The sequence below is a fragment of the Zingiber officinale genome, chromosome 5A (genome assembly GCF_018446385.1).
Source record: "Zingiber officinale cultivar Zhangliang chromosome 5A, Zo_v1.1, whole genome shotgun sequence".
NCBI classification, from domain to species: domain Eukaryota; kingdom Viridiplantae; phylum Streptophyta; class Magnoliopsida; order Zingiberales; family Zingiberaceae; genus Zingiber; species Zingiber officinale.
The window spans coordinates 5,509,822-5,530,818 of NC_055994.1; the positions used below are offsets into that span (position 1 = coordinate 5,509,822).

At 40.7% G+C, this 20,997-nt stretch overlaps 1 protein-coding gene and 1 pseudogene across 1 annotated transcript; one reads left to right on the forward strand and one right to left on the reverse strand.

Annotated features, from left to right (window-relative positions):
- Window positions 1-16,684: 16,684 nt before the first annotated feature.
- On the reverse strand, window positions 16,685-19,466 carry LOC121979356 (RNA exonuclease 4-like). Its single transcript, XM_042531338.1, has 7 exons — window positions 19,081-19,466; window positions 18,906-18,990; window positions 18,260-18,368; window positions 18,098-18,186; window positions 17,941-18,005; window positions 17,762-17,840; window positions 16,685-17,159 (listed from the first exon to the last, which is right to left on the reverse strand). Exons 1-7 carry the CDS (start codon window positions 19,335-19,337, stop codon window positions 17,007-17,009), a joined length of 837 nt encoding a protein of 278 aa, XP_042387272.1. The 5' UTR covers window positions 19,338-19,466; the 3' UTR covers window positions 16,685-17,006.
- A 215-nt stretch (window positions 19,467-19,681) lies between these two features.
- LOC121982881 lies at window positions 19,682-20,560 on the forward strand (annotated as a pseudogene).
- Window positions 20,561-20,997: the final 437 nt, after the last annotated feature.

Sequence of the window (20,997 nt, forward strand, 5' to 3'; positions counted from 1 at the left end):
GAAGTACAATTCCCGTCCTGACTTTCCAATGTAGTTCTTGTGGCAAAGCCCAACAATAAGTGGAGAATCTACATAGACTTCCGAGATCTCAATAAAGTCAGCCCTAAAGATTGTTATCCCCTGCCTAGGATTGATCAGCTAGTGGACTCAACGGCCAGTTACGAAAGAATTTACATGCTGGACGCTTATCAAGGGTACCATCAAATCCCCTTGGTCGTGGAAGATCAAGAGAAGGTTAGTTTTATCACGACAGATAGTACTTTCTGCTATACTATCATGCCCTTTGGGCTCAAAAATGCTGGAGTCACCTACCAAAGGATGATTGACAAGATCTTCCGGGAGTAGGCCGGGCGCAATGTGGAGGTCTACGTAGATGACATACTCATTAAGTCTCCCTTAGCCGCAAATCTGATAGCAGATGTGGAAGAGACCTGCGACACCCTACGATAGTACGGATTAAAATTAAATCCCCTGAAGTGTCTGTTCGGGGCCAAGGGAGAAAAGTTCTTGGGGTATCTGGTGACAGAGCGGGGAATCGAGGCCAACCCAGAGAAGGTCCGAGCACTACAAAACATGAAAGCTCCCCAGAACTTGAAGGAAGCTCAGAAGCTGGTCGGCCGAATAACAGTCTTGTCCCAATTTATCTCTCGATCGGCAGATAAAGCGGCGTCATTCTTCAAAGTTCTTTGGAAAGCTTCTAAGTTCCAGTGGGATGAGGAGTGCACGCGGGCTTTTGAAGAGTTAAAGACATATTTGGAGACCCTGCCTTCTTTGTTCAAACCTGTTGCAGGAGAGCCACTCTGGGTCTACTTGTCAGCTATCGCCAAGGTCGTGGGGGCAGTATTAGTAAAAGAGAAAGACAATGTACAATAGCCAGTGTATTTTTTCAGTCATCTATTAAAAGGAGCTGAGTTACGATGCACAACTCTGAAAAAGTTAGTTTATGAATTGGTACTCATGGCTCGACGACTAAGGCCTTATTTCCTAGCTCATCCTATCACAGTCTTGACAAATGGCACCATGGGTAAAGCCCTTACCAATGTCGAGGTTGCAGGTCGGCTTATTAAATGGGCAACCGAACTAGGAGAGTACAATATTGCCTATCAACCTCGGACAGCTATTAAGGCACAGACCTTAGCCGATTTCCTGACCGAGGTTCATCAAACTGACTAAGAGGAAACTTGAAAAGTATATGTAGATGGGTTGGCCACGCGTCAGGGGAGTGGCGTTGGAATTCTTCTGATATCTCCCCAAGAAGACATCTTGCAACTGGCCGTGCGATTGAACTTCAGAGCCACCAACAACGAAGCAGAGTATGAAGCTCTATTGGCATGTCTGCAGGCAACTCGGCATGTAGGAGATGCCCGAGTCATTATTTACTCATATTCCCAATTAGTAACTCAGCGAGTAACTGGTAATTTTGAGATCAACTGTGACAAGTTGCAAGTATACCGAGAGGCTTATGAGAAGATGAAAGAAGGGTTCAAGGGGGTCACGGTCAGCAAGATTCCTCGAGCAGATAATGGCAGGACTGACGAGTTAGCCAAAATGGCCAGCTCCTTGACCACATGAGTACTGGACAAATCGGTAGCACAAACCTTCCTCATAGCCCAGGTAGATCTACAAAATAACTTGCATAGGGTTATTGATTGGCGAACACCAGTGATTAGTTATCTTCAACAAGGTACCTTACCGACAGGCCTGGAGCAGGCACAGCTGGTCACGAAAAAGGCCCATGCATATACTTTAATAGGAGATCAATTATACAAGCGGGCGTTCTCTCGACCTTTACTCAAATGTATAAGCATAGAAGAGACAGATCAGGTCTTGCGAGAGATGCATCTGGGGTGCTGTGGCAGTCATGTCGGAGGTCGAACACTTGCTCGTAAGGTGCTGCTAGCCGGATACTTCTGGCCCACCCTACAAAGGAATGCGCAACAACTTGTGAACACTTGCCTATCCTGTCAGAAACATCAGAATCTGACACATATGCTACCTCTGTGTTAAAAATGTTTATCGTTTCTTGCCCCTTCGATCAGTGGGGTATGGACATTGTAGGACCTTTCCCTATGGCAACCAGCCAAAGGCGATTCTTGTTGGTAGTCGTGGACTATTTCTCCAAGTAGGTGGAAGCCGAAGCTCTGGCCAGGATTACTGAAGGAGCAGTTATTAAATTTTTATGGAGGAACATTCTGTGCAGATTCGGCATACCCCACAAGTTGGTATCAGATAACAGGAGGCAGTTTCAAGGTCGGAAGATCCAGGCCTAGTGTCAGGGGTTCTGTATCATACATGCCTTCACCTCTGTAGCCTACCCTCAAAGTAATGGGCAGACCGAGGTGATCAATCGCGAAATTGTACAAGGACTTAAAGTAAAGCTGGATCATGTCGGAGGAGATTGGGTAGATGAGATGTAAAGTGTTCTCTGGACGTACCGAACAACACCCAGGGAAAGCACATGCCTCACTCCGTTCCACCTGGTCTACGGCAGTGAAGCAGTGGTACCCGTGGAGATCGGGGTGCCCTCAGCCAGAAGAATTCTATCTGACGAAGAGAATGCTGAGCGACGATTGATAGAGCTGGATCTCATTACCGAAACTCGTGAACAAACAGTAGCCCGACTATTTGCTTATCGACAAAGGATGAGGCAAAATTATGACAAGAGGGTGGTTCCTCGTTTCTTTGGAGAGGGAGACCTAGTTTGAAAGCGAGTAAAGCATGTGGGAGATGTGATTAAGCTAGCACCTCAATGGGACGGACCTTACAAAGTTATTAAAAAGTTAGCATCAGGCGCATACTGCTTGCAGGATGACCGAGGTAGGAATCTAGAGCGGCCCTGGAGCGCTAACTACTTTCGGCCATATCGCACCTAGACAACTACCTGGTCAACAAAACCTGGTTCTCATAAGTGCAGGGCCGTGGAAGAGTATGGCAGATCGGGAAAACATTAGTTAGCTGGTAAAATTGTTGGTCGGGGCGCCCTGAGTAGCTCCGGGTGCTTGGACCATAGTCAACTCCTTGTTGATTTTCTATCCGAGTCTTCCACTCTGGCTCTGTTCGCTTGGGTAATTTTGGCCATCTGAAATAAGGTTCACGCAAACCCATTTTCCGACCTTCTCGAGTAACCTTTCGCTCGTCCCTCAAAAATGATGCACGCTTCCTTCTCATCTGCCATTGTACTATTCCACAGCGTCTTGTCCCTCGGATGCACCGAGCTCATCGACTCTCTCCTGTGCCATCCTTCTCGCTAGCTGCGTCTTTCGTTGGACTTCCTGTGCTCCTAAGTTCTTGCACACTTAGACACAAAGTATCAAAAGACAACATGACCTAACTTAACTTGATTGATTACATCAAAACTACCACGGGTACTTACAATATCTCGTTTTTGATGTGAGTAATCCAAATTAAGTTAGGGTAAACCAAAAACAAATAACGGTAAGGTAATAAGTATAAATTTTACAATTACAAATATTTAATACAAAAAGAAAATGTACCCTCCCTATACTTAATCTCTAATTCTCTCCCTTTAATCATATTAAAAATAAGAGAAATGTTTGAAAAATAACTTGGAAATAAATAAAAAATTAAGTTCAAAGGGAAAAATTGACCATCATTCAAAAAAAAATCGAAATGTAACTTTTGAAAATTTATTGTGATTTATAAAGTTGTTGGGAAGAAATATTTTTTTAAAATTATTTTTAATAGCTGAAAAATTCTAAAAATTTTTAGATCGGTTAATCAGATATGCCCAAAGCAGTGAGAAATTTTCATAAAATTATAAATTTAATTTATGTAGAAATAAAATATTTTCTACATAAAGTTATATTTAAAAAAATACTTAAAAGTAATTTCTAAGCTAAAAAATCATGAAAAAATTTCTAAGAATATAATAGAACAAGTATTTTTACAGAAAAAAAATTAAAAAATTTAATCTTCGAGAATTTTTAATATTAAAAAATAGTATTTAGATAAATAATTCATAAAAAATTCAATAATAGTTTAAAAAAACTTTAAAAATATTTCCTTGATAAAGAATATGATAAATTTGGACCAAAAAATAAATTTTGTAAAAGCTGCACTTCAAAATATTTTTAAATTGAACATTATGGTTTTTGTTAAAAAATCGTAAAAATTAATATGGCAGTCAAAAAAATGTTGAATTTTTTTTACTATTAAAAAAATGGAATCCTCTTTTTCGAAAAATTAATGTCCAATTAATTTTGAACAAAAATTATATGGAAAAATTATTTGAGAATTCTAAGTAAATAGTACAAATTAAATCAATTTAAAAGTATGATATGCATTAAAATTTAATTTAAGCATGATTTTGAAACCTAATATAAGTTTTTTTTTCTACTGGGATAATCGAAAACTTTCTAGAGATATATTTTGGTGATAATTTTTTAATTTGACTCTTATGATATCTAAAATACTAATTTAACCCATTATAATTTAAACTTATTGAACATGTGAGCATGCAAAATTCTTCAAATTTTCTATTTCTACTTTCAATTTTTATCTTGTCAAAATCTTCTAATCAACAAGATGTTGCTAAGGTTAATTTTAACTCCCCATTTTCTTTTTTAAATTTTCCATTTTTTATTTATAATTTATAAGAATTTTTTGACAATATTTTTATAAATTTAAATAATTTATCAGGAGATAGAAATCGTACCTGACTTACCTTGTCGATTTTATTATCTTATGCCCCCCCTGTAAAACTGCTTTTTTCTGACGTTTCTCCTCCTTCATCGATGCTCATCTCTTATGAACTTGCTCTATCGTCTTCTTGGTGACTTGGCATCAATGCAAGTCCGACATAGGCTATGACTCCGAATCTGATGACGATGTTTCATCCCATGTCGTCTTTAAATTCTTGTGTTTTTCCTGAGACGCTCTTTTGCCCTTTTCCTTGCCCTTATCCTTGTTTTTCAGTTTTAGACAGTTGTTTTTGACGTGCCATTCTTCATTATAATGATAACACCTTACTTTTCTCTTTCTTCTTTTGACCTGCACTTGAATGTCGTTTCGTTATCATCGAGAGAAATTTTAGATTCTGGTTCATCCATTTTTGCCTTCAAGGCAATGTTGTGCTTCGACTCCTTCTTTAGATCTGCATATCTTGACTCATGAATTTCAAAATTAGAGAACAATTCTTCTAAATTGCTTAACTCTAAGTCCCTAGAGATGAAATATGCATCTACTAGGGTTCCCTATTCAGGAGTCCTAGGAAAAGCGTTAAGCGCATACCTTAGCGAATCTCAGTTGGTTACCTTTTCTCCAAGATTCATAAGTCTGGTTATGAGTTATTTGATTCTTGAGTGGAGGTGTGCGATGGTTTCACCTTCTTCTAATCAGAGGTTGCTGATTTGGTTCTGGAGCAAGTCTCGTCTCGTGAGTTTTACCTCCGAGATTTTTTCGTGTAGTTCTAGGAATTCCAAAGATCTTTGGCTGATTCGTAGACGCCAATCCGGTTAACTTCTTGTGGCAGTAAAAAGCTTAGCAGATGAAATTCTTCCTTGCCATTTGCCACGAAGTCGGCTTGCTCCTTTTTCATCCATTAATGTTCTTCTTTGTCATTCCCGTGTTGATCCTTCGATGCTACAAAAACATACTTTATTATTATTAATAATTCAAAGTCATTTTTGAAGAATACCTCCATCTTCTTTTTCTAGTTCGCGAACTCTCCCTCGAACTTAGGTGGGTAGATGCTCGGTCCGACCATTGTCTTCTGTGCTTCAGTCAACGGTTAGTCATTCTGAAGTGGTTGGGCTCTGATACCATTTGTTGGTCCCTTGTGACCGACAAGAGGGGGTGAATTGTCTTACACAATATAAAGCAAACAAAACACTTTTCTCGACTTTTTAAACTAAATTAAGACACACTTGTTTAATAGTAAACAAATTAACAATAAAGAAAGTAGAGGCAGATCTTTTTACTTGGTTTACAATCAGAAGATTGCTAGTCCAATATGTTGAAAGCTCATTATCAAATCTCCTTCTGGCAAAAAAACCTCTTATAGCAGTTTAAGCACTAGATCACAAAGTAAAACAGAAAAGAAGATTGTTTACAAGTGTTGTTCTGACTACTGAGATTAGGATTGTATTTATAGCCAAATTTTGGGTGCTTGGAAGGGCTCTGGGGGCTTGGACGTGGATAAAACTTTATCAATGACGTAACGGATCGCAACAACTCGATCTGGATATAATTTTTATGGTCCGGGCACCTGGAACAACTCCGAGCACCTAGATCGCCTTCGCACAGGGGCGCCTCGCCAAGGCGCTCCGATTGGACCAAACCGATCCGGGCGCTTAGAGTAGCTCCAGGCGTCTAGACCACAATCAACACCTCGTTGACTTTCTGTCCGGGTCTTCTGCTTCTGCTCTGCTCGCTTGAGTGATTTTGGTTATCCTGGATAGGGCTCACCCGAACCTATTTTCCTATCTTCTTGAGCAACCTTCCACTCCGGCTTCTTGTCCCTCGGAAACGCCGCGTGCCTCATTCTTGTCCGCCAGTGCACTCTCTCACAATGCCTTGTCCCTTGAACGCACTGAGCCTGTCGACTCTCTTCTATGTCGTCTTTCTCGCTAGCTACGTCTTTCGCTCGACTTCATATGCTTCCAAGTTCCTACACACTTAGACACAAGACATCAAAAGACGACAAAACCTAACTTTGACTTGATTGATCACATCAAAACTACCACGGAGTGCTTACAAGTTCCTCGAGGACAAGGGGATGCCATATAGGTGGAACAAAATGATCATTCCGCATATGGAGCGGAAGACATTAGTGTTGATACAATATTCCCTAGGTCAAGGTTGACCTGGTTAACCAAGCCTGAGTCTTGGTTTGAGTTTCGATGTTTGACAATATATTGGGTATAGATGATATGGACAATGCAGGTGCAGTTGTTCATTTGGGGAGATTGTTAATACAATTCCCGTTTGGTCAAAGTTGACCAGTTAAGATTGTGAAGGAAAGTCAAGTAGGTCAAGGTTGACTGGATACTTGACTGAAAGTCCTGGTGAGTGAAGCCAGGCAGAAGGAAGTCCTGGTGAGTGAAGCCAGGCAGAAGAAAGTCCTAGTGAGTGAAGCTAGGCAGAAGGGAAAATCCTGATGAGTGAAGCCAGGTGAAAGACCTAGTGAGTGAAGCTAGGCAATTGGGAAGTCCTAGTGAGTGAAGCTAGGCAGGAGGAAAATCCTGGTGAGTGAAGCCAGGTGAAAGACCTAGTAAGTGAAGCTAGGCAATTGGGAAAGTCCTGATGAGTGAAGCTACGTAGGAGAAATTCAGAGGGGTCAAGGTTGACCAGACATCTGGTGAGAGTCCAAGTAGGTCAAAGGGATTGATCGGATACTTGGCACGAGGAATAAAAGTCCAAGTAGGTCAGAGGGATTGACCGGATACTTGGCAAGAAGAGAAAAGTCCAAGTGGGTCAAAGGGATTGACCAGACACTTGGTGAGAGAGTTCTAGCTGGTCAAGGGTGACCGGATGCTAGGTCTTATGTACCAACAAGTCATGGTTGACTAGATGTTGGTTTAGGGGGCTTTGGACTTGGTTTTGGGTAAAAACCAAGATCTGGATTGATCAGCCGATTGATCCAGCAGATTTGGATTGGTCAGCCGATTGATCCAGCAGATCGGGATCGATCAGTGGATCAATCCAGCAGATCTGGATCGATCAGTGGATCGATCCAGAAGATCTGGATCGATCGACTGATCGATCCGGTGAGTCCCCGCGAACAGAACCCCTCTGGATCGATCAGTGGATCGATCCAGAGGTCCCAATCGATCAGTGGATCGATTGGGGCCCTTAATTGCGATGAGCCTGGATCGATCCACCGATCGATCCGAGTTTCGAGAAAGCAGGCGCTCTGGATCGATCCGTGGATCGATCCAAAGCCTCCCCGATCGATTGGGAGCAATCCAATCGATCGGGGATCCGACCGTTGGCGTCGATTTAAGCCGCAGGCGTTCATTTCCTTCGGCAGAACTTCACCGATTCACTCCAGATACTCTCCAGCACCTCCATAGCTCTCTCCAAGCTCTAGATCGCCAGTTCTTGAAGATTCTTGGTGGCTTTTCCAAGTTAAGAGGCGGATCAAAAACAATAAGAAGAAGTTAGGGTTAGGGTTTTTATTGTACATCTTGTAAGCTTTTGCTTATCTTGTATTTCCCTTTCTTCTTCTTGTATTGAGAGTGTTGTAGGGCTTCTCCGCCTTTGGTAGTTACCATAAAGGAGTGTTATTCATAGTGGAGGGTGTGTGAGTAGGTGTGGATCCTTGGACTAGTCACCTCTTGTGAGGTGAATACCAAGTAAATCATCCTTGTTAGCGTTGTATGCTTTTGTTTCTTATATTTCCGCTGCATACCATCAAAGAAATGAGCAACGCCAACCACGAGCACGCGAAGAGCTATTCACCCCCCCTCTAGCTACTTTTTGGTCTCAACAAGTGGTATCAGAGCAAGGTCGCTCTTCACCGGAATCATCGCCGGAAGGGACAAACAAAACAAGCAAAGCTAGAGGGTGAAGAAGTTGAAGCAAATTCATCAAAAGTCAAAGATTTCAAGAAGCTCAACTTCAAGATGCAATTCCAAGATGGACTTGGATTTGACACAAGGGTGACTCCACTGTACACATCCACAAGCTTCGATTCTTGGAAATCAAGAATCGAAAATTTTCTTATGATGGAGATAGAGCAATGGTTTGCTCTAATGGAAGACTTCAAAGCTCCAACAAACTCCAAGGGCAAACTTCTCAAGAAAAGCAAATGGAGCCTGGAGCAAATTCAAAGGAGCGAGGCAAATGATAAAGTGACCAAGCTTTTGGTCAACTTATTGCCTAGCCACATTTTGGCTCAAATCGGAGAATTCAACGATGCTAAGGAGCTTTGGAGCAAATTGGCAACAATCCATGAAGAACCCTCCACTGTACCGAATCAAGAGGAATCCAAAGAGGGCGACTCATTGGAGCAAGATCAAGAGGAGGACTCCGAAGTTGAGAGATGCTCAACTTCCGAAGAAGAGGAAGTCCAAGAAGCTTCATCCTCAAAGGAGTGCAATCAAAAGAGCAAGGAAGGAGCATATTCCTTGTTTCATGTACAAGAGGATGAAGAAGAAGGTGAAGCCTCCACCTCTAGGATTGAGGGGGAGCAATCTTCATTGACATCGGAGCAAGAGCAAGAAGAATCCTCCACATCCAGGTCAAGAGAAGATGAGGATGAAGAAGCTTCCACCTCCGCAAGTCAAGCAAAATCGAATGGAGGAATATCTTCGGATCAAGAGGAAGCTTCTACCTCCGGATCAAAAGGAGAAGATGCCACCCCTACAAGCAAAGGTATAAACATTTCAATTAATAATAAAAATCATATCATATGCTTTGAATGTAGGGAACATGGGCATTACAAAAGTAAATGCCCTAAATTGGTCAAGAAGAAGGGTCAAGTGGCACAAAATGGCAAGGTGAAGCCCAAGGAGACCATCCCCAATACAAAGAAGAGCAAGGAGCATATTATATGCTTCTCTTGCAATCAAAAGGGGCATTACCGAAGTCAATGCCCCAAGGGGCATTACCGAAGTCAATGCCCCAAGGGGAAAAAGATGGTCAAGGCTCAAGGAGGAAGCTCAATTCAAGGGGGAGCCTCTAAGGTGAAAAGAAAGTTAACTTTCATTGAGCCTATTCCCTTGCATAATGGTAAAAAGCATGCTAATTCAAGTTTATATCATTTTAATGCTATTTACCATGAAAATAGGAGGCATGATAAAATTAAAGAAAATCATGTACCTTATCATGCTAAAACTACCACACCTAGGATTAGGAAGATAGATAAAAATCTAGGCAATCACACTAAGGACCATAGTTATAAGTCTAGAAACAAAAATGCTCATAGGTGTAATGAAAAATCAAAATATAAGGATTTAATGATAGAAAATCAAGTCTTGAGGTCAAGGCTTGATAAAATGGAAAAGACCCTAAAAAGAATGGAAAATATCCTAAAAGGGCAAAATGAGCATAGCCTAGGTCTAGGAGCACAAAGGTCATCTAATGACCATAGAGGTTTGGGATACAAACCCAAGGCTAAGAAGGATGTGCCCTCTTACCATAGGGTTCCATATAGTTATGGAACCAACCCTAGGTCTAGTGGTCAAGTCAAAAATACTAGGAAGGTTATTCCTAAGAGTATTTTTGCAATAAATGTGACTAAGACTTCTAAGAAGTCTAAGAAAGTCACTAACAAGGTCACAAGGGAAGTAATCCCTGGGGTTGATCTAGAAAAAGTGACCAAGGCTTCTAAGAAGCCAAACAAGGTCACTAGAAAGGTATCTAGGGAAGTTATCCCTAGTGAATACCTAGAGCATCCAAGGAGCACCAATATGTTTTGGGTTCCTAGGAGCATCTTCTCTACCCCATAGATGGATTAGAGAGTGTCAACTCTAAGAAGAAAGGTAGTTAACCAAACTTTGAAGAAATTGACTCTCAAGGAGCATTTTCAAAGTTATTATAAACTTTTGAAAATGAAATGGATTTATGATTTACTCCTTGAAAGAGTAAAATGTGCCAAATTTGAGAAGTTTTGGTTTTATTTTAAAATGGCACATATTGAAAAATCATAAGACCTACCAAGTTGGGATTTTAGTATGTTCTTAGGAAATTAAAGGTAATTTGAGTCTTAATTTAAAGTGTTACTCTTGTGGAAAAATGAAATATGCCAACATTTGTGGAATAAGCTTAAGTTCAATTGACATAAATTAATCAAGAGAATTAGAAATGCCCATTTAGGTTTTGGCACTCTCTTGAAGCACTTTAGGCAATCTAGGGTTTAAGTTTTAGGATTAGCTAAGATTAACGATACTTAGATAGGTAATTTAGGTATTTTATTTATGCTAGACTTTGCCATGATTGTTTGCTCATTATATGTCATGACATCATGTTTTATTTTTGCACTCATGCCTTATCATGAAAATACAAAAATATCATGTCATGCTATACATACATCATGTAGTTATAAGAAAATTTTCTTTTGAAAATTATTTCTTTTTAATGTATGTCATAAAATTATCATGCATTATGCTTATTTCCTTAAAATTGAGGACAAATGACATTTATCAACAAGTCAACAAGTGACATCTTAGGTGGATGTTCAATATCCACAAAACGCCTAGATAGATATGCATGATCCCTAGATTAGGGCAAAAACCAAATTTTACATCTCACAAGACCTATAAGATGACTTGTATGTGTTTTGTCCACAATAGATATAAGTGAGATGTTAGGATGATGAACAAAACTCAACATGTTGATTTAGTGCATTTCTTTGAGTTTTAAGTTCATCAAAACACATAGTTATGTGTTTTCCCATCATTGGGAAAGTTAATGTACAAGTCATGTGCATTAAGTCCAAGGAACATGGTGGGATATTGATTTTGAAAATGTTTTTAAAATAATTTTGGAAAACCTTGGTGAACGCTATCTTTTGATAGTAATCGCCATTGAATAGTTAGACACAAACTTGAAGAAAACACTAAAATTTTTGCAAGTTCTCAAGTTTGTGTCAATCTTTGAAAATATGATGTATTTTCATATAAAATTATTTTTCCATGATAAATTATACCCTAAATAATGTCTACACAAATTTTTACGATTTTTGGAATTTTGTAGAATTTTCTAGGGGTTTCTGAAATTGGCTGAAATTGAATTTCAGCAATTTCAGGCCTTCAATCGATCAGTGGATCGATTGGAGTGCCTCAATCGATCAGCCGATCGATTGAGAAGGCATTTCTCGTGAGCAGAAGCTCGATGGATCGATTAGCCGATCGATCCAAGAAGACTGAATCGATCAGTGGATCGATTCAGTAGGGTTCAATCGATTGGAACCCAACTCCAATCGATTGAAGATGCTGATTTTGGCTGGGAAAGCTTATTTTCAGCATTTTGAACCTATTTTAGTTTAGAAACCATTCCTAACCCCTCAAAATACATGTGTAGACATAAAAAGGGTGTTTTCATATTGAAAACAAGGATGGATTGGTTAAGAAAGACTAAATTGAAGTTTAGGTTGAGGTTGATTTCAATATTGAATTTTTGAACCTCAAAACTTCTAAATTTGGATTTCCTAAAGGTTTAGGGATTCCAAGTCATTGTTGGTGCAATGACAGAAGTTATCACCATGTCTTTAGGGGGAGAGACTCTTTAAAGACATGAACACTATTTTTTCATACACCTTGGAAGGTGGTTAACCTTCTTTTAGAGGAAATGCTCAAGGTTGGGCGTTGGGATTTAATGGGGAGTGGATATCCTCATTGTTTAAGTGGTTATTGCTCACGGATGAGCAAATTGATGATAATGAAGGGTATGAGACCTTCATTATTGTGTTATGAGCAACGAGTGAAGTTGTAAACAACGTTGGGTAACTCTTCAGGGGGAGAGTTTGTTCTTGATGTGTGCCCAATGATGAGGGCATGTTGTTGATGTGTGTCAATAGGGGGAGAATGCATGGTTAAGTTAGGCCTTCAGTACCTAAAGGGGGAGTTTGCCCTCTAGGAAAGAAGGAGAATGAAGGGAACCATCATTCATATATTGGCATGAAGGGAGTTGAGACTATGGGAGTAGCCTAATTTCCTAACTTTACAAGAGGTATTGTCAAACATCAAAAAGGGGGAGATTGTTGATGCAATATTCCCTAGGTCAAGGTTGACTTGGTTAACCAAGCCTGAGTCTTGGTTTGAGTTTCGATGTTTGACAATATATTGGGTATAAATGATATGGACAATGAAGGTGCAGTTGTTCATTTGGGGAGATTGTTGATACAATTCCCGTTTGGTCAAAGTTGACCAGTTAAGATTGTGAAGGAAAGTCAAGTAGGTCAAGGTTGACTGGATACTTGACTGAAAGTCCTGGTGAGTGAAGCCAGGCAGAAGGAAGTCCTGGTGAGTGAAGCCAGGCAGAAGAAAGTCCTAGTGAGTGAAGCTAGGCGGAAGGGAAAATCCTGGTGAGTGAAGCCAGGTGAAAGACCCAGTGAGTGAAGCTAGGCAATTGGGAAGTCCTAGTGAGTGAAGCTAGGCAGGAGGAAAATCCTGGTGAGTGAAGCCAGGTGAAAGACCTAGTGAGTGAAGCTAGGCAATTGGGAAAGACCTGGTGAGTGAAGCTAGGTAGGAGAAATTCAGAGGGGTCAAGGTTGACCAGACATCTGGTGAGAGTCCAAGTAGGTCAAAGGGATTGATCGGATACTTGGCACGAGGAATAAAAGTCCAAGTAGGTCAGAGGGATTGACCGGATACTTGGCAAGAAGAGAAAAGTCCAAGTGGGTCAAAGGGATTGACCAGACACTTGGTGAGAGAGTTCTAGCTCGTCAAAGGTGACCGGATGCTAGGTCTTATATACCAACAAGTTATGGTTGACTAGATGTTGGTTTAGGGGGCTTTAGACTTGGTTTTGGGCAAAAACCAAGATCTGGATTGATCAGCCGATTGATCCAGCAGATTTGGATTGATCAGCCGATTGATCCAGCAGATCTGGATCGATCAGTGGATCGATCCAGCAGATCTGGATCGATCAGTGGATCGATCCAGAAGATCTGGATCGATCGACTGATCGATCCGGTGAGTCCCCGCGAACAGAACCCCTCTGGATCGATCAGTGGATCGATCCAGAGGTCCCAATCGATCAGTGGATCGATTGGGAGCTGCTGTTTATGCGCGATAAGCCCTGGATCGATCCAGGCTATTCCAGAGAGCACAGAGGCGCTCTGGATCGATCCGTGGATCGATCCAAAGCCTCCCCGATAGATTGGGAGCAATCCAATCGATCGGGATCCGACCGTTGGCGTCGATTTGAGCCGCAGGTGTTCATTTCCTTCGGCAGAACTTCACCGATTCACTCCAGATACTCTCCAGCACCTCCATAGCTCTCTCCAAGCTCTAGATCGCCAGTTCTTGAAGATTCTTGGTGGCTTTTCCAAGTCAAGAGGCGGATCAAAAACAAGAAGAAGAAGTTAGGGTTAGGGTTTTTATTGTACATCTTGTAAGCTTTTGCTTATCTTGTATTTCCCTTTCTTCTTCTTGTATTGAGAGTGTTGTAGGCTTCTCTGCATTTGGTAGTTACCATAAAGGAGTGTTATTCATAGTGGAGGGTGCGTGAGTAGGTGTGGATCCTTGGACTAGTCACCTCTTGTGAGGTGGATACCAAGTAAATCATCCTTGTTAGCGTTGTATGCTTTTGCTTCTTATATTTCCGCTGTATACCATCAAAGAAACGAGCAACGCCAACGACGAACACGCGAAGAGCTATTCACCCCCCCCCCTCTAGCTACTTTTTGGTCCCAACAATTAGGTGTGAGTTGTTGGAGTGGAGTATTGAAGTAGCAACTTATTTCAGATAAAAAGTGAGAGATTAGAAAGCGAAGACCCACAAGAAGCTGATCCTTGAAGAAGGTGACATAGCCAGACGAAGGACGATGAGGATGATCTTGATGAGTTGGGATACAAATGTGAAAGCTCTTAGGGATTTCTTAGGCAAATAGTCTTCAGATCGCAGTTGTCAAAGTCAGAATGAGTAAATGTATACCAAGGAATGAAAGTTTCTTAGGCTATGGACGGAAGAAGGTAAAATGAGGGAGGGTCAGAGAGGGAACTTACTAATATAGGCCGTGAAAAAGGGAGTCTAGTTAGCAAAAACCGTTGGAGAAGAAGAAGAAGGAAGAAGATGAAGCACATGTGGTTTATTTTTGAGGCACTTAGGATTTTTAAACCTGGGTCATAAGAAATTCTTTAAGCTCAATCGTTCGATTACAACGGCCTGATTGTGGTAGCCGTTGGATCATAAAGGAGGGAATTAACTAGTCTGTATGAAAAGTCGTGTGTCAAGTGTCATAGTAGTGAACGAGGAGTTCATAGGACGCGTGGAGAATGCCCAGGAAACGATATTTATGATGGACAAGACACCCAAATCATTTCAATAAAGAACGCCTTCCTACATATCATTGGTGCATTGCCTAACCTATCTAGCGTCTGACATGCAATTTCTAAGAAAGATACAATTGGCAGAAACAGTAATGGGGCAATCAAATGCATGGCTAGTTAGTCAAACCAGCCGGTCAGATGAGCAAGTGGAAACAAGACTCAGATCTAGTCAGTCGGCCATGAACCTCTTTCAACTAGATTTAAAGGGGAGACTAGTGATACGATATGTTGTGAGTGCATCTAGAGGTAATGTGAAATCGATGGTCAAGATGACGTGGAAGTCAAAGTCAAGGTGAGGTGACGGTCAAAGTAAGGGGTGCACGTATCACGTATCCAGATGAACCACCTCTCAAGAGCGATGCCTTTAGTACAAACCCGGGCGGATTTGAATCCGACCGGGGCCACGAGGCACAACTCCTAACTCCCAACATAACCAAGAGCCAGGTGGACATACATGCCTTAGCGCCCCACTCAGTACTCTTCGTTCTTCATACGAGCAGAACTCCTGGCATTAACTCGGGTGAACTAAGAATTGACCGGATTTATGGGGTTTAGCCCCCCATTCTTTAAACGTAAGTCTCTCAGCATATGGTCAACTAACCTCAGATCCTGTCGGACTTAAGGGACTTAGTACTCCACTTTTCAATGCCAAGGGACTTAGCGCTCTACTCTTCAATGCCAAGATACACAGAATATGGCCGGTCATCCACAGAGCTGGTTGGACTTAAGGGACTTAGCTTCCCACTCTTACGATACAACTCTCAGTATATAGCCGGTCGGCCTAAGAGCCGACCAGACTTCCGGGACATGGTTCCCCATTTCTTTCCGCCAAGACACTCTACATACGGTCTGTCGGTCATTCGGGGCTCAATTCCCCACTTCTTATGTGCAAACCTTCTAGGTCGGTCGAACTACCTCCAAGGGACAACATTGTTAGAGAATCACAATAATCTATCAGAGAATAGTAGCTACTCGATAGAGAATATTCCGCCGCTAAAGCATATACAAGGAACAAAACCTTTCTCCGAGAATGACTATACAACTTCCATTACTTGGCGGTACTTGACATAGTCTGACATCAAACATTCTCAGTCGTCTCATTAATATAGGAGTTATAAAAGACGATTCTTGTGCATTAAACAGAACCTTCCTTTTCTTGTGCATTAAACAGAACCTTCCTTGAAGGGTGGTGGTACATATTTTATTACTTGACATTTTCTGACACTTCATGATTACAAGGGTCCTAAGGGTCAGTATAAAAAAAAATCCTCTCTATTGGCCAGGTACGTTCTCACACATTGAAAAATACACACGCATTCACTCTACTGCTCATTTTCTTCTCCACTTTTCACTCAGCTTCTGTATTGACTTGAACATCGAAGTGCTTGTGCTAGAGACCCCCTCCCTAGTTCTTACTCTAATACTCTTCTTAGCTCTCTTTGCGATGTGTGTAGAAAAGAGTGTCAAGTGTCATCTCTTCTCTATCTTAGAGTCTTCTCCTAGTTAATAACAGAGCCATCTACCTAGTGCATTATCTCCAACGCTTTCGGATAGGAGCAAAATAGAAATATATATACATATATATATATATATCGGATAGGAGCAAAAAATATATATATATTGAAAATGCTAACTTGTCATAATATAATCCTAAGAAGGATTTGGGAGAAAAAAAATTATGTTGTACTCCATGATAACGATGATATTGCTTAAACTAATACACGCGCTGATAAAGAAGTTCTTATAATAAATGAATGTAGCAAGGAAAATTTTTAACAATATGCTTTTCTCCGTTTAGCAAGCTCCTCAATGTTTACAAAACCCTAGTCGAGCTTACCAGGAGCCTGTCTCCACTCCACAGGAAGAGAAATGCAAGGTCAATAAAACCAACTTCAGAAAAAGAACTACAGTGTTGCTTCATTCAGCTTCTAAGTTGGAAGAAAGGACAAAATTTGTGAACGATCGTTTTGGATACGAGATGCCAGTAGTTCTTGAGGTTCCATTGACATGCCACAACCGTACCATTTGGCTTTTGTGGATGGATGAACATTAGCTTTTCTTTGCATCCATCTGCTTCTTCTTCTTCTTCTTCGTCTTCCGCTTGTTGAGCTTGGCCTTTAACTTGAATTGTTTCTTCAGGTTTTTCTCCCATTCTTTCTTATATTTCATGTAGATAAACATTGCAGCTCGGGCATCCTCAATCTAGACAAATGCACAAGGTCCAGTCTTTTGAGCTTAAACAAGGATGATTTTCAAGTATAGCAAAAATTTAGCTCATATAAGGGGCTAGTAGCCAGATTATTTAATAAACTATCCAATTTTTATCTAGTGAATTTTACTGAAACATAGTTAACTGTAACTGACCAGCACTGACCAGCCTATGCCAAATTGAGATATGATTTGATGAGCTTAAACCCAAACCCAAAGTCAAGTTTGAACAAGGTACAAGATCAATGTTGATTATTTAGCCAATATTTGATTGCATGGTTGATATTTATCTTTCGTAACAAAGGAAGAAGACATGCTCACTTGATACTGTTAATCTTGCCATGTAGCAATCATAAAATAACCAGTCCACCATCATATAATGTCGATGCAATTAAACCAATTTTCTCGATGTGTAGAGCGACATAGGATGTGATACTGACCTAAAATGATTTCCTACTGGCATATAGAGCTCATGATTGGGTATAATTAGATATGTCATTTCAACTAGTAACAATTAGAAGGTTTCTTAAGACTAAAATAAACACGACAAAATTACAAAGCAACAGATACTGCTTGGAGAATTGAAACTCGCTTACAGGGCAGTGCTCATTTTCCTGAATGTTAACACCAAGAATCTCGGCTGCAAGATGCTTTAGCCCTCTTGTCCGATTACCCCTAATGTTATAACAGTTATTTCAATAGGAAAGGTTACAGCCAAACATAATTGAAGGTATCCTTTTTGAAACAATAGCTTGTGAAGTTAAAACGATCAAACCTTCGTAAGAGCTCATATTCTGAGGTATCTCTTATATCCTTCTTCGGGTGACCTAACAACAATACCTTCAAACGAAAGTTTGAAGTAGACGAATAATTTTTGTAACTTAAAATATCATATAATCTAAAACAAATTATAAGAACAAGTAGGCCAGCACCTTTAGATCATTGTGCAAAGCATGACCAACAAGTAATTTTCCTTTAATCAATTCAGCAACTTTGTCTTGAACCTCACAGAAATCCTTTGCTGCAATGAATAAATAACAATGTTGCCCACATCTATAAAAGCTAATGTCAAAGAAAAATAGTTAACCACAGACCTTTTTTCATGTTTTTGGGCCGGATGCCACTAATCCTAGTACGGAAGTCAACAATACGCTCCATTGGGCGAACATACTCATCGTATACCACATTACCATATGAATTCACCTGCCACAAAAGTAGCAAAGTGAGACCATGACAAGAGATTCTCAATCTATCATGTTCTAATCAAAATCCCTAATAAAATGGATGGAAGCCCTGGAAATTCGTACACTAATATTGACAGAATCGTATAACAGAACAAGGTGGGATGGATTGTAACAACAAAATCACTGGACCAAATGTTTTCACAATTTGTGTCCCATGTAAAAGTTTGCATATAAACGTTTATGAATGTTGTATCATAAGAGTCCAATCACAAATCTAAATACTTTGAAGAGCCATGAACTTGATTGCCGCTTCAATCAAACTTATAAGTAGTAAGTTTGGATTGCTACTGGAAGTTAAATTTCAGTGCTACAACTTGTTTGCGAACTATACATGTTCTCAAAACCCAAAGATGCTTCATTGATTCAAGAAAATTGCACTATCTTAGGTGACATACAAGAGAAAGTAAAGTCTAAGTAGACAATCTAAAAGTAGAAATGAGAATGAGCATTTTTTGTGTGGGAGAAACAAGAATAAACATAGGAAACAATTAAGCACCAGCGTAACCCGTCCAATTGCGCTTTTATTCCCCTCAGAGCTCACACCGACCATCTCACAGTCCATAGCCAGTGCATCCGTCAAACTGCAACCAGAAGAATAACGAACATGAAAAACGCATCCGAAAGAAGAAAGCTATCCACTTTCGTAGAACCGGAGGGCAGAGGAAGGTAACCTGCAATCAGCGGAGGTTGGCGAGAGAGCAACCGGCGGTGATGCATCCGGAACGGGCTCCTCCCTTTCCTTGCGCTTGCCCAACACGGACCCCACTAGGGTTTCCGGTCCAACATCGGTGGAACGGGAGGGTTTAGCGGGTCGGCGGGCCTTGAGCTTCTGCTGGAGTTGCGCCCAGTTGGGATTGAAAGCCAAAACCTCGGGAGCGGGTTTAGGAGTCGCAACCGCCGCCGCCGCCGCCGCTTCGCCGCTGCTCATCTGATTCGTCTCCGGCGTCTCGATTCAGGTCCAAGTTGGGCCTTAGGAACTCCACTTCGCAGGACCCGTCGATTAACGTCGGCTTAGAAACTAGGGTTGAAATTTTAGCCTAGTTTGAATAATGATTAATGATTAATGATACGATTACATTTTATTATCCAGAATAAGTTTAATAAATCCAAAAAAGAAATTTTAAAAATTCTATTAGACTTCAAAGATATTTTAACAACTTCCCTTCTTAAAAGGGTTAAAAGGGCCAGAATCCATCGGACACTTCCCCTGGCCCGGTTTTAGCAAGATTAGGGTTCGCTGCCACACTGATATCTATATATACAACCAACGCTATGGTTCTTATGATCCAGTAGCCGCCGACGTCGGGGGGAGAGGAAGCGCAGAAGGCGATCTGAAAACCGAAAGCACGGTCGCCTTCATTTTAGGGTCCTGGTTTCGTTCGTAGTCGCTTGGCCTGCCATCATCCCCTCGCCGAATGCAACTTCGGTTCTTGGACTCTACATTGTGGCTGATGATGTTCGTTTCTAGTTTGAAACATCATTCGCTGCTAGGTTGCAGTTCCATCGGTATCAAGTGGTTGGGAGGGAACTACCTACGACGACCGATGACCACCCGAAGATCTACAGGATGAACTGTCGGCGACGAATGAGGTCCGTGCCAAGTCAAATTTCTGCTGGGCTTTCGATATCGCGTTTCAAGTGTCATGTTCATTGATGCTTGCTTCTTGTGTTCTTTCGTTGTTTACTTCTATTCTCGTTATTTTATCATTTTGGCTGATTTATGACGTCCATGGTTTTCTAATGCAGATATTTGACCGAAAATCCACTAAGATGAAGAACTATGACATCTGGTTAAGGTACCAATGCAGGACAGGTTATCACGACGTGTACAAGGAGTTCCATGATATTACTCTCAATGGTGTTGTCGAGCAGATGCATGATGAGATGGCTTCACGTAATGACAGCTACGGTTCCTTCTAAACTTTGCAAGAGGGAGAGCACCAAGCAGTTTCATGGCTCAAAATCAAGGTTCTTCCTTTAAGAAAGGCCTCCAAGCAGGAAGTTGAAAACCACATTTAGGCTAAACCTCTTTACACAACTTATGTTGCTAGGACTATATTCTTGATTTTTTTTTTACTTTGTCGTTTCTTGTTTGATACACGATTAACAATGAACTAACGTTTCATATTGATTCTGTTTGAATTTTTTTTATTCAGTTGGATCTCTTAGTTCTGCAATATCTAGTACTTTCATTGTCATGCTGTTATTTATTTATTTATGTTTTTCTTCCAAGTCTAGCTTATTCTGCAATCTCATGTGCATTTAATACATGATTTATTGATTTGTAATTTGTAGAACCCAGCGTTACCTCAGTTACATGCTCTTCATGGGTAATATTTGGATCAAATTATCGGCTGTTCAATGGGTATCGTTTTCGAATGGAAAAGTTTCATTGTTATTTTGGGGTTTTGTAGGCCCTGCTACTGCTTAATGCATTCTAGTTTCATGCAACTCTCTTAACAAGCTGCCACATTAAAGAGCTTTTAATTCTAGTGATGCATGTGGAAAGTCTAAATTCTTTTTTATTTTTGTAATTTTGGATAGGCCACTCTTCTTTTTCAATTGGAAAGAGATATCAATGATTCATA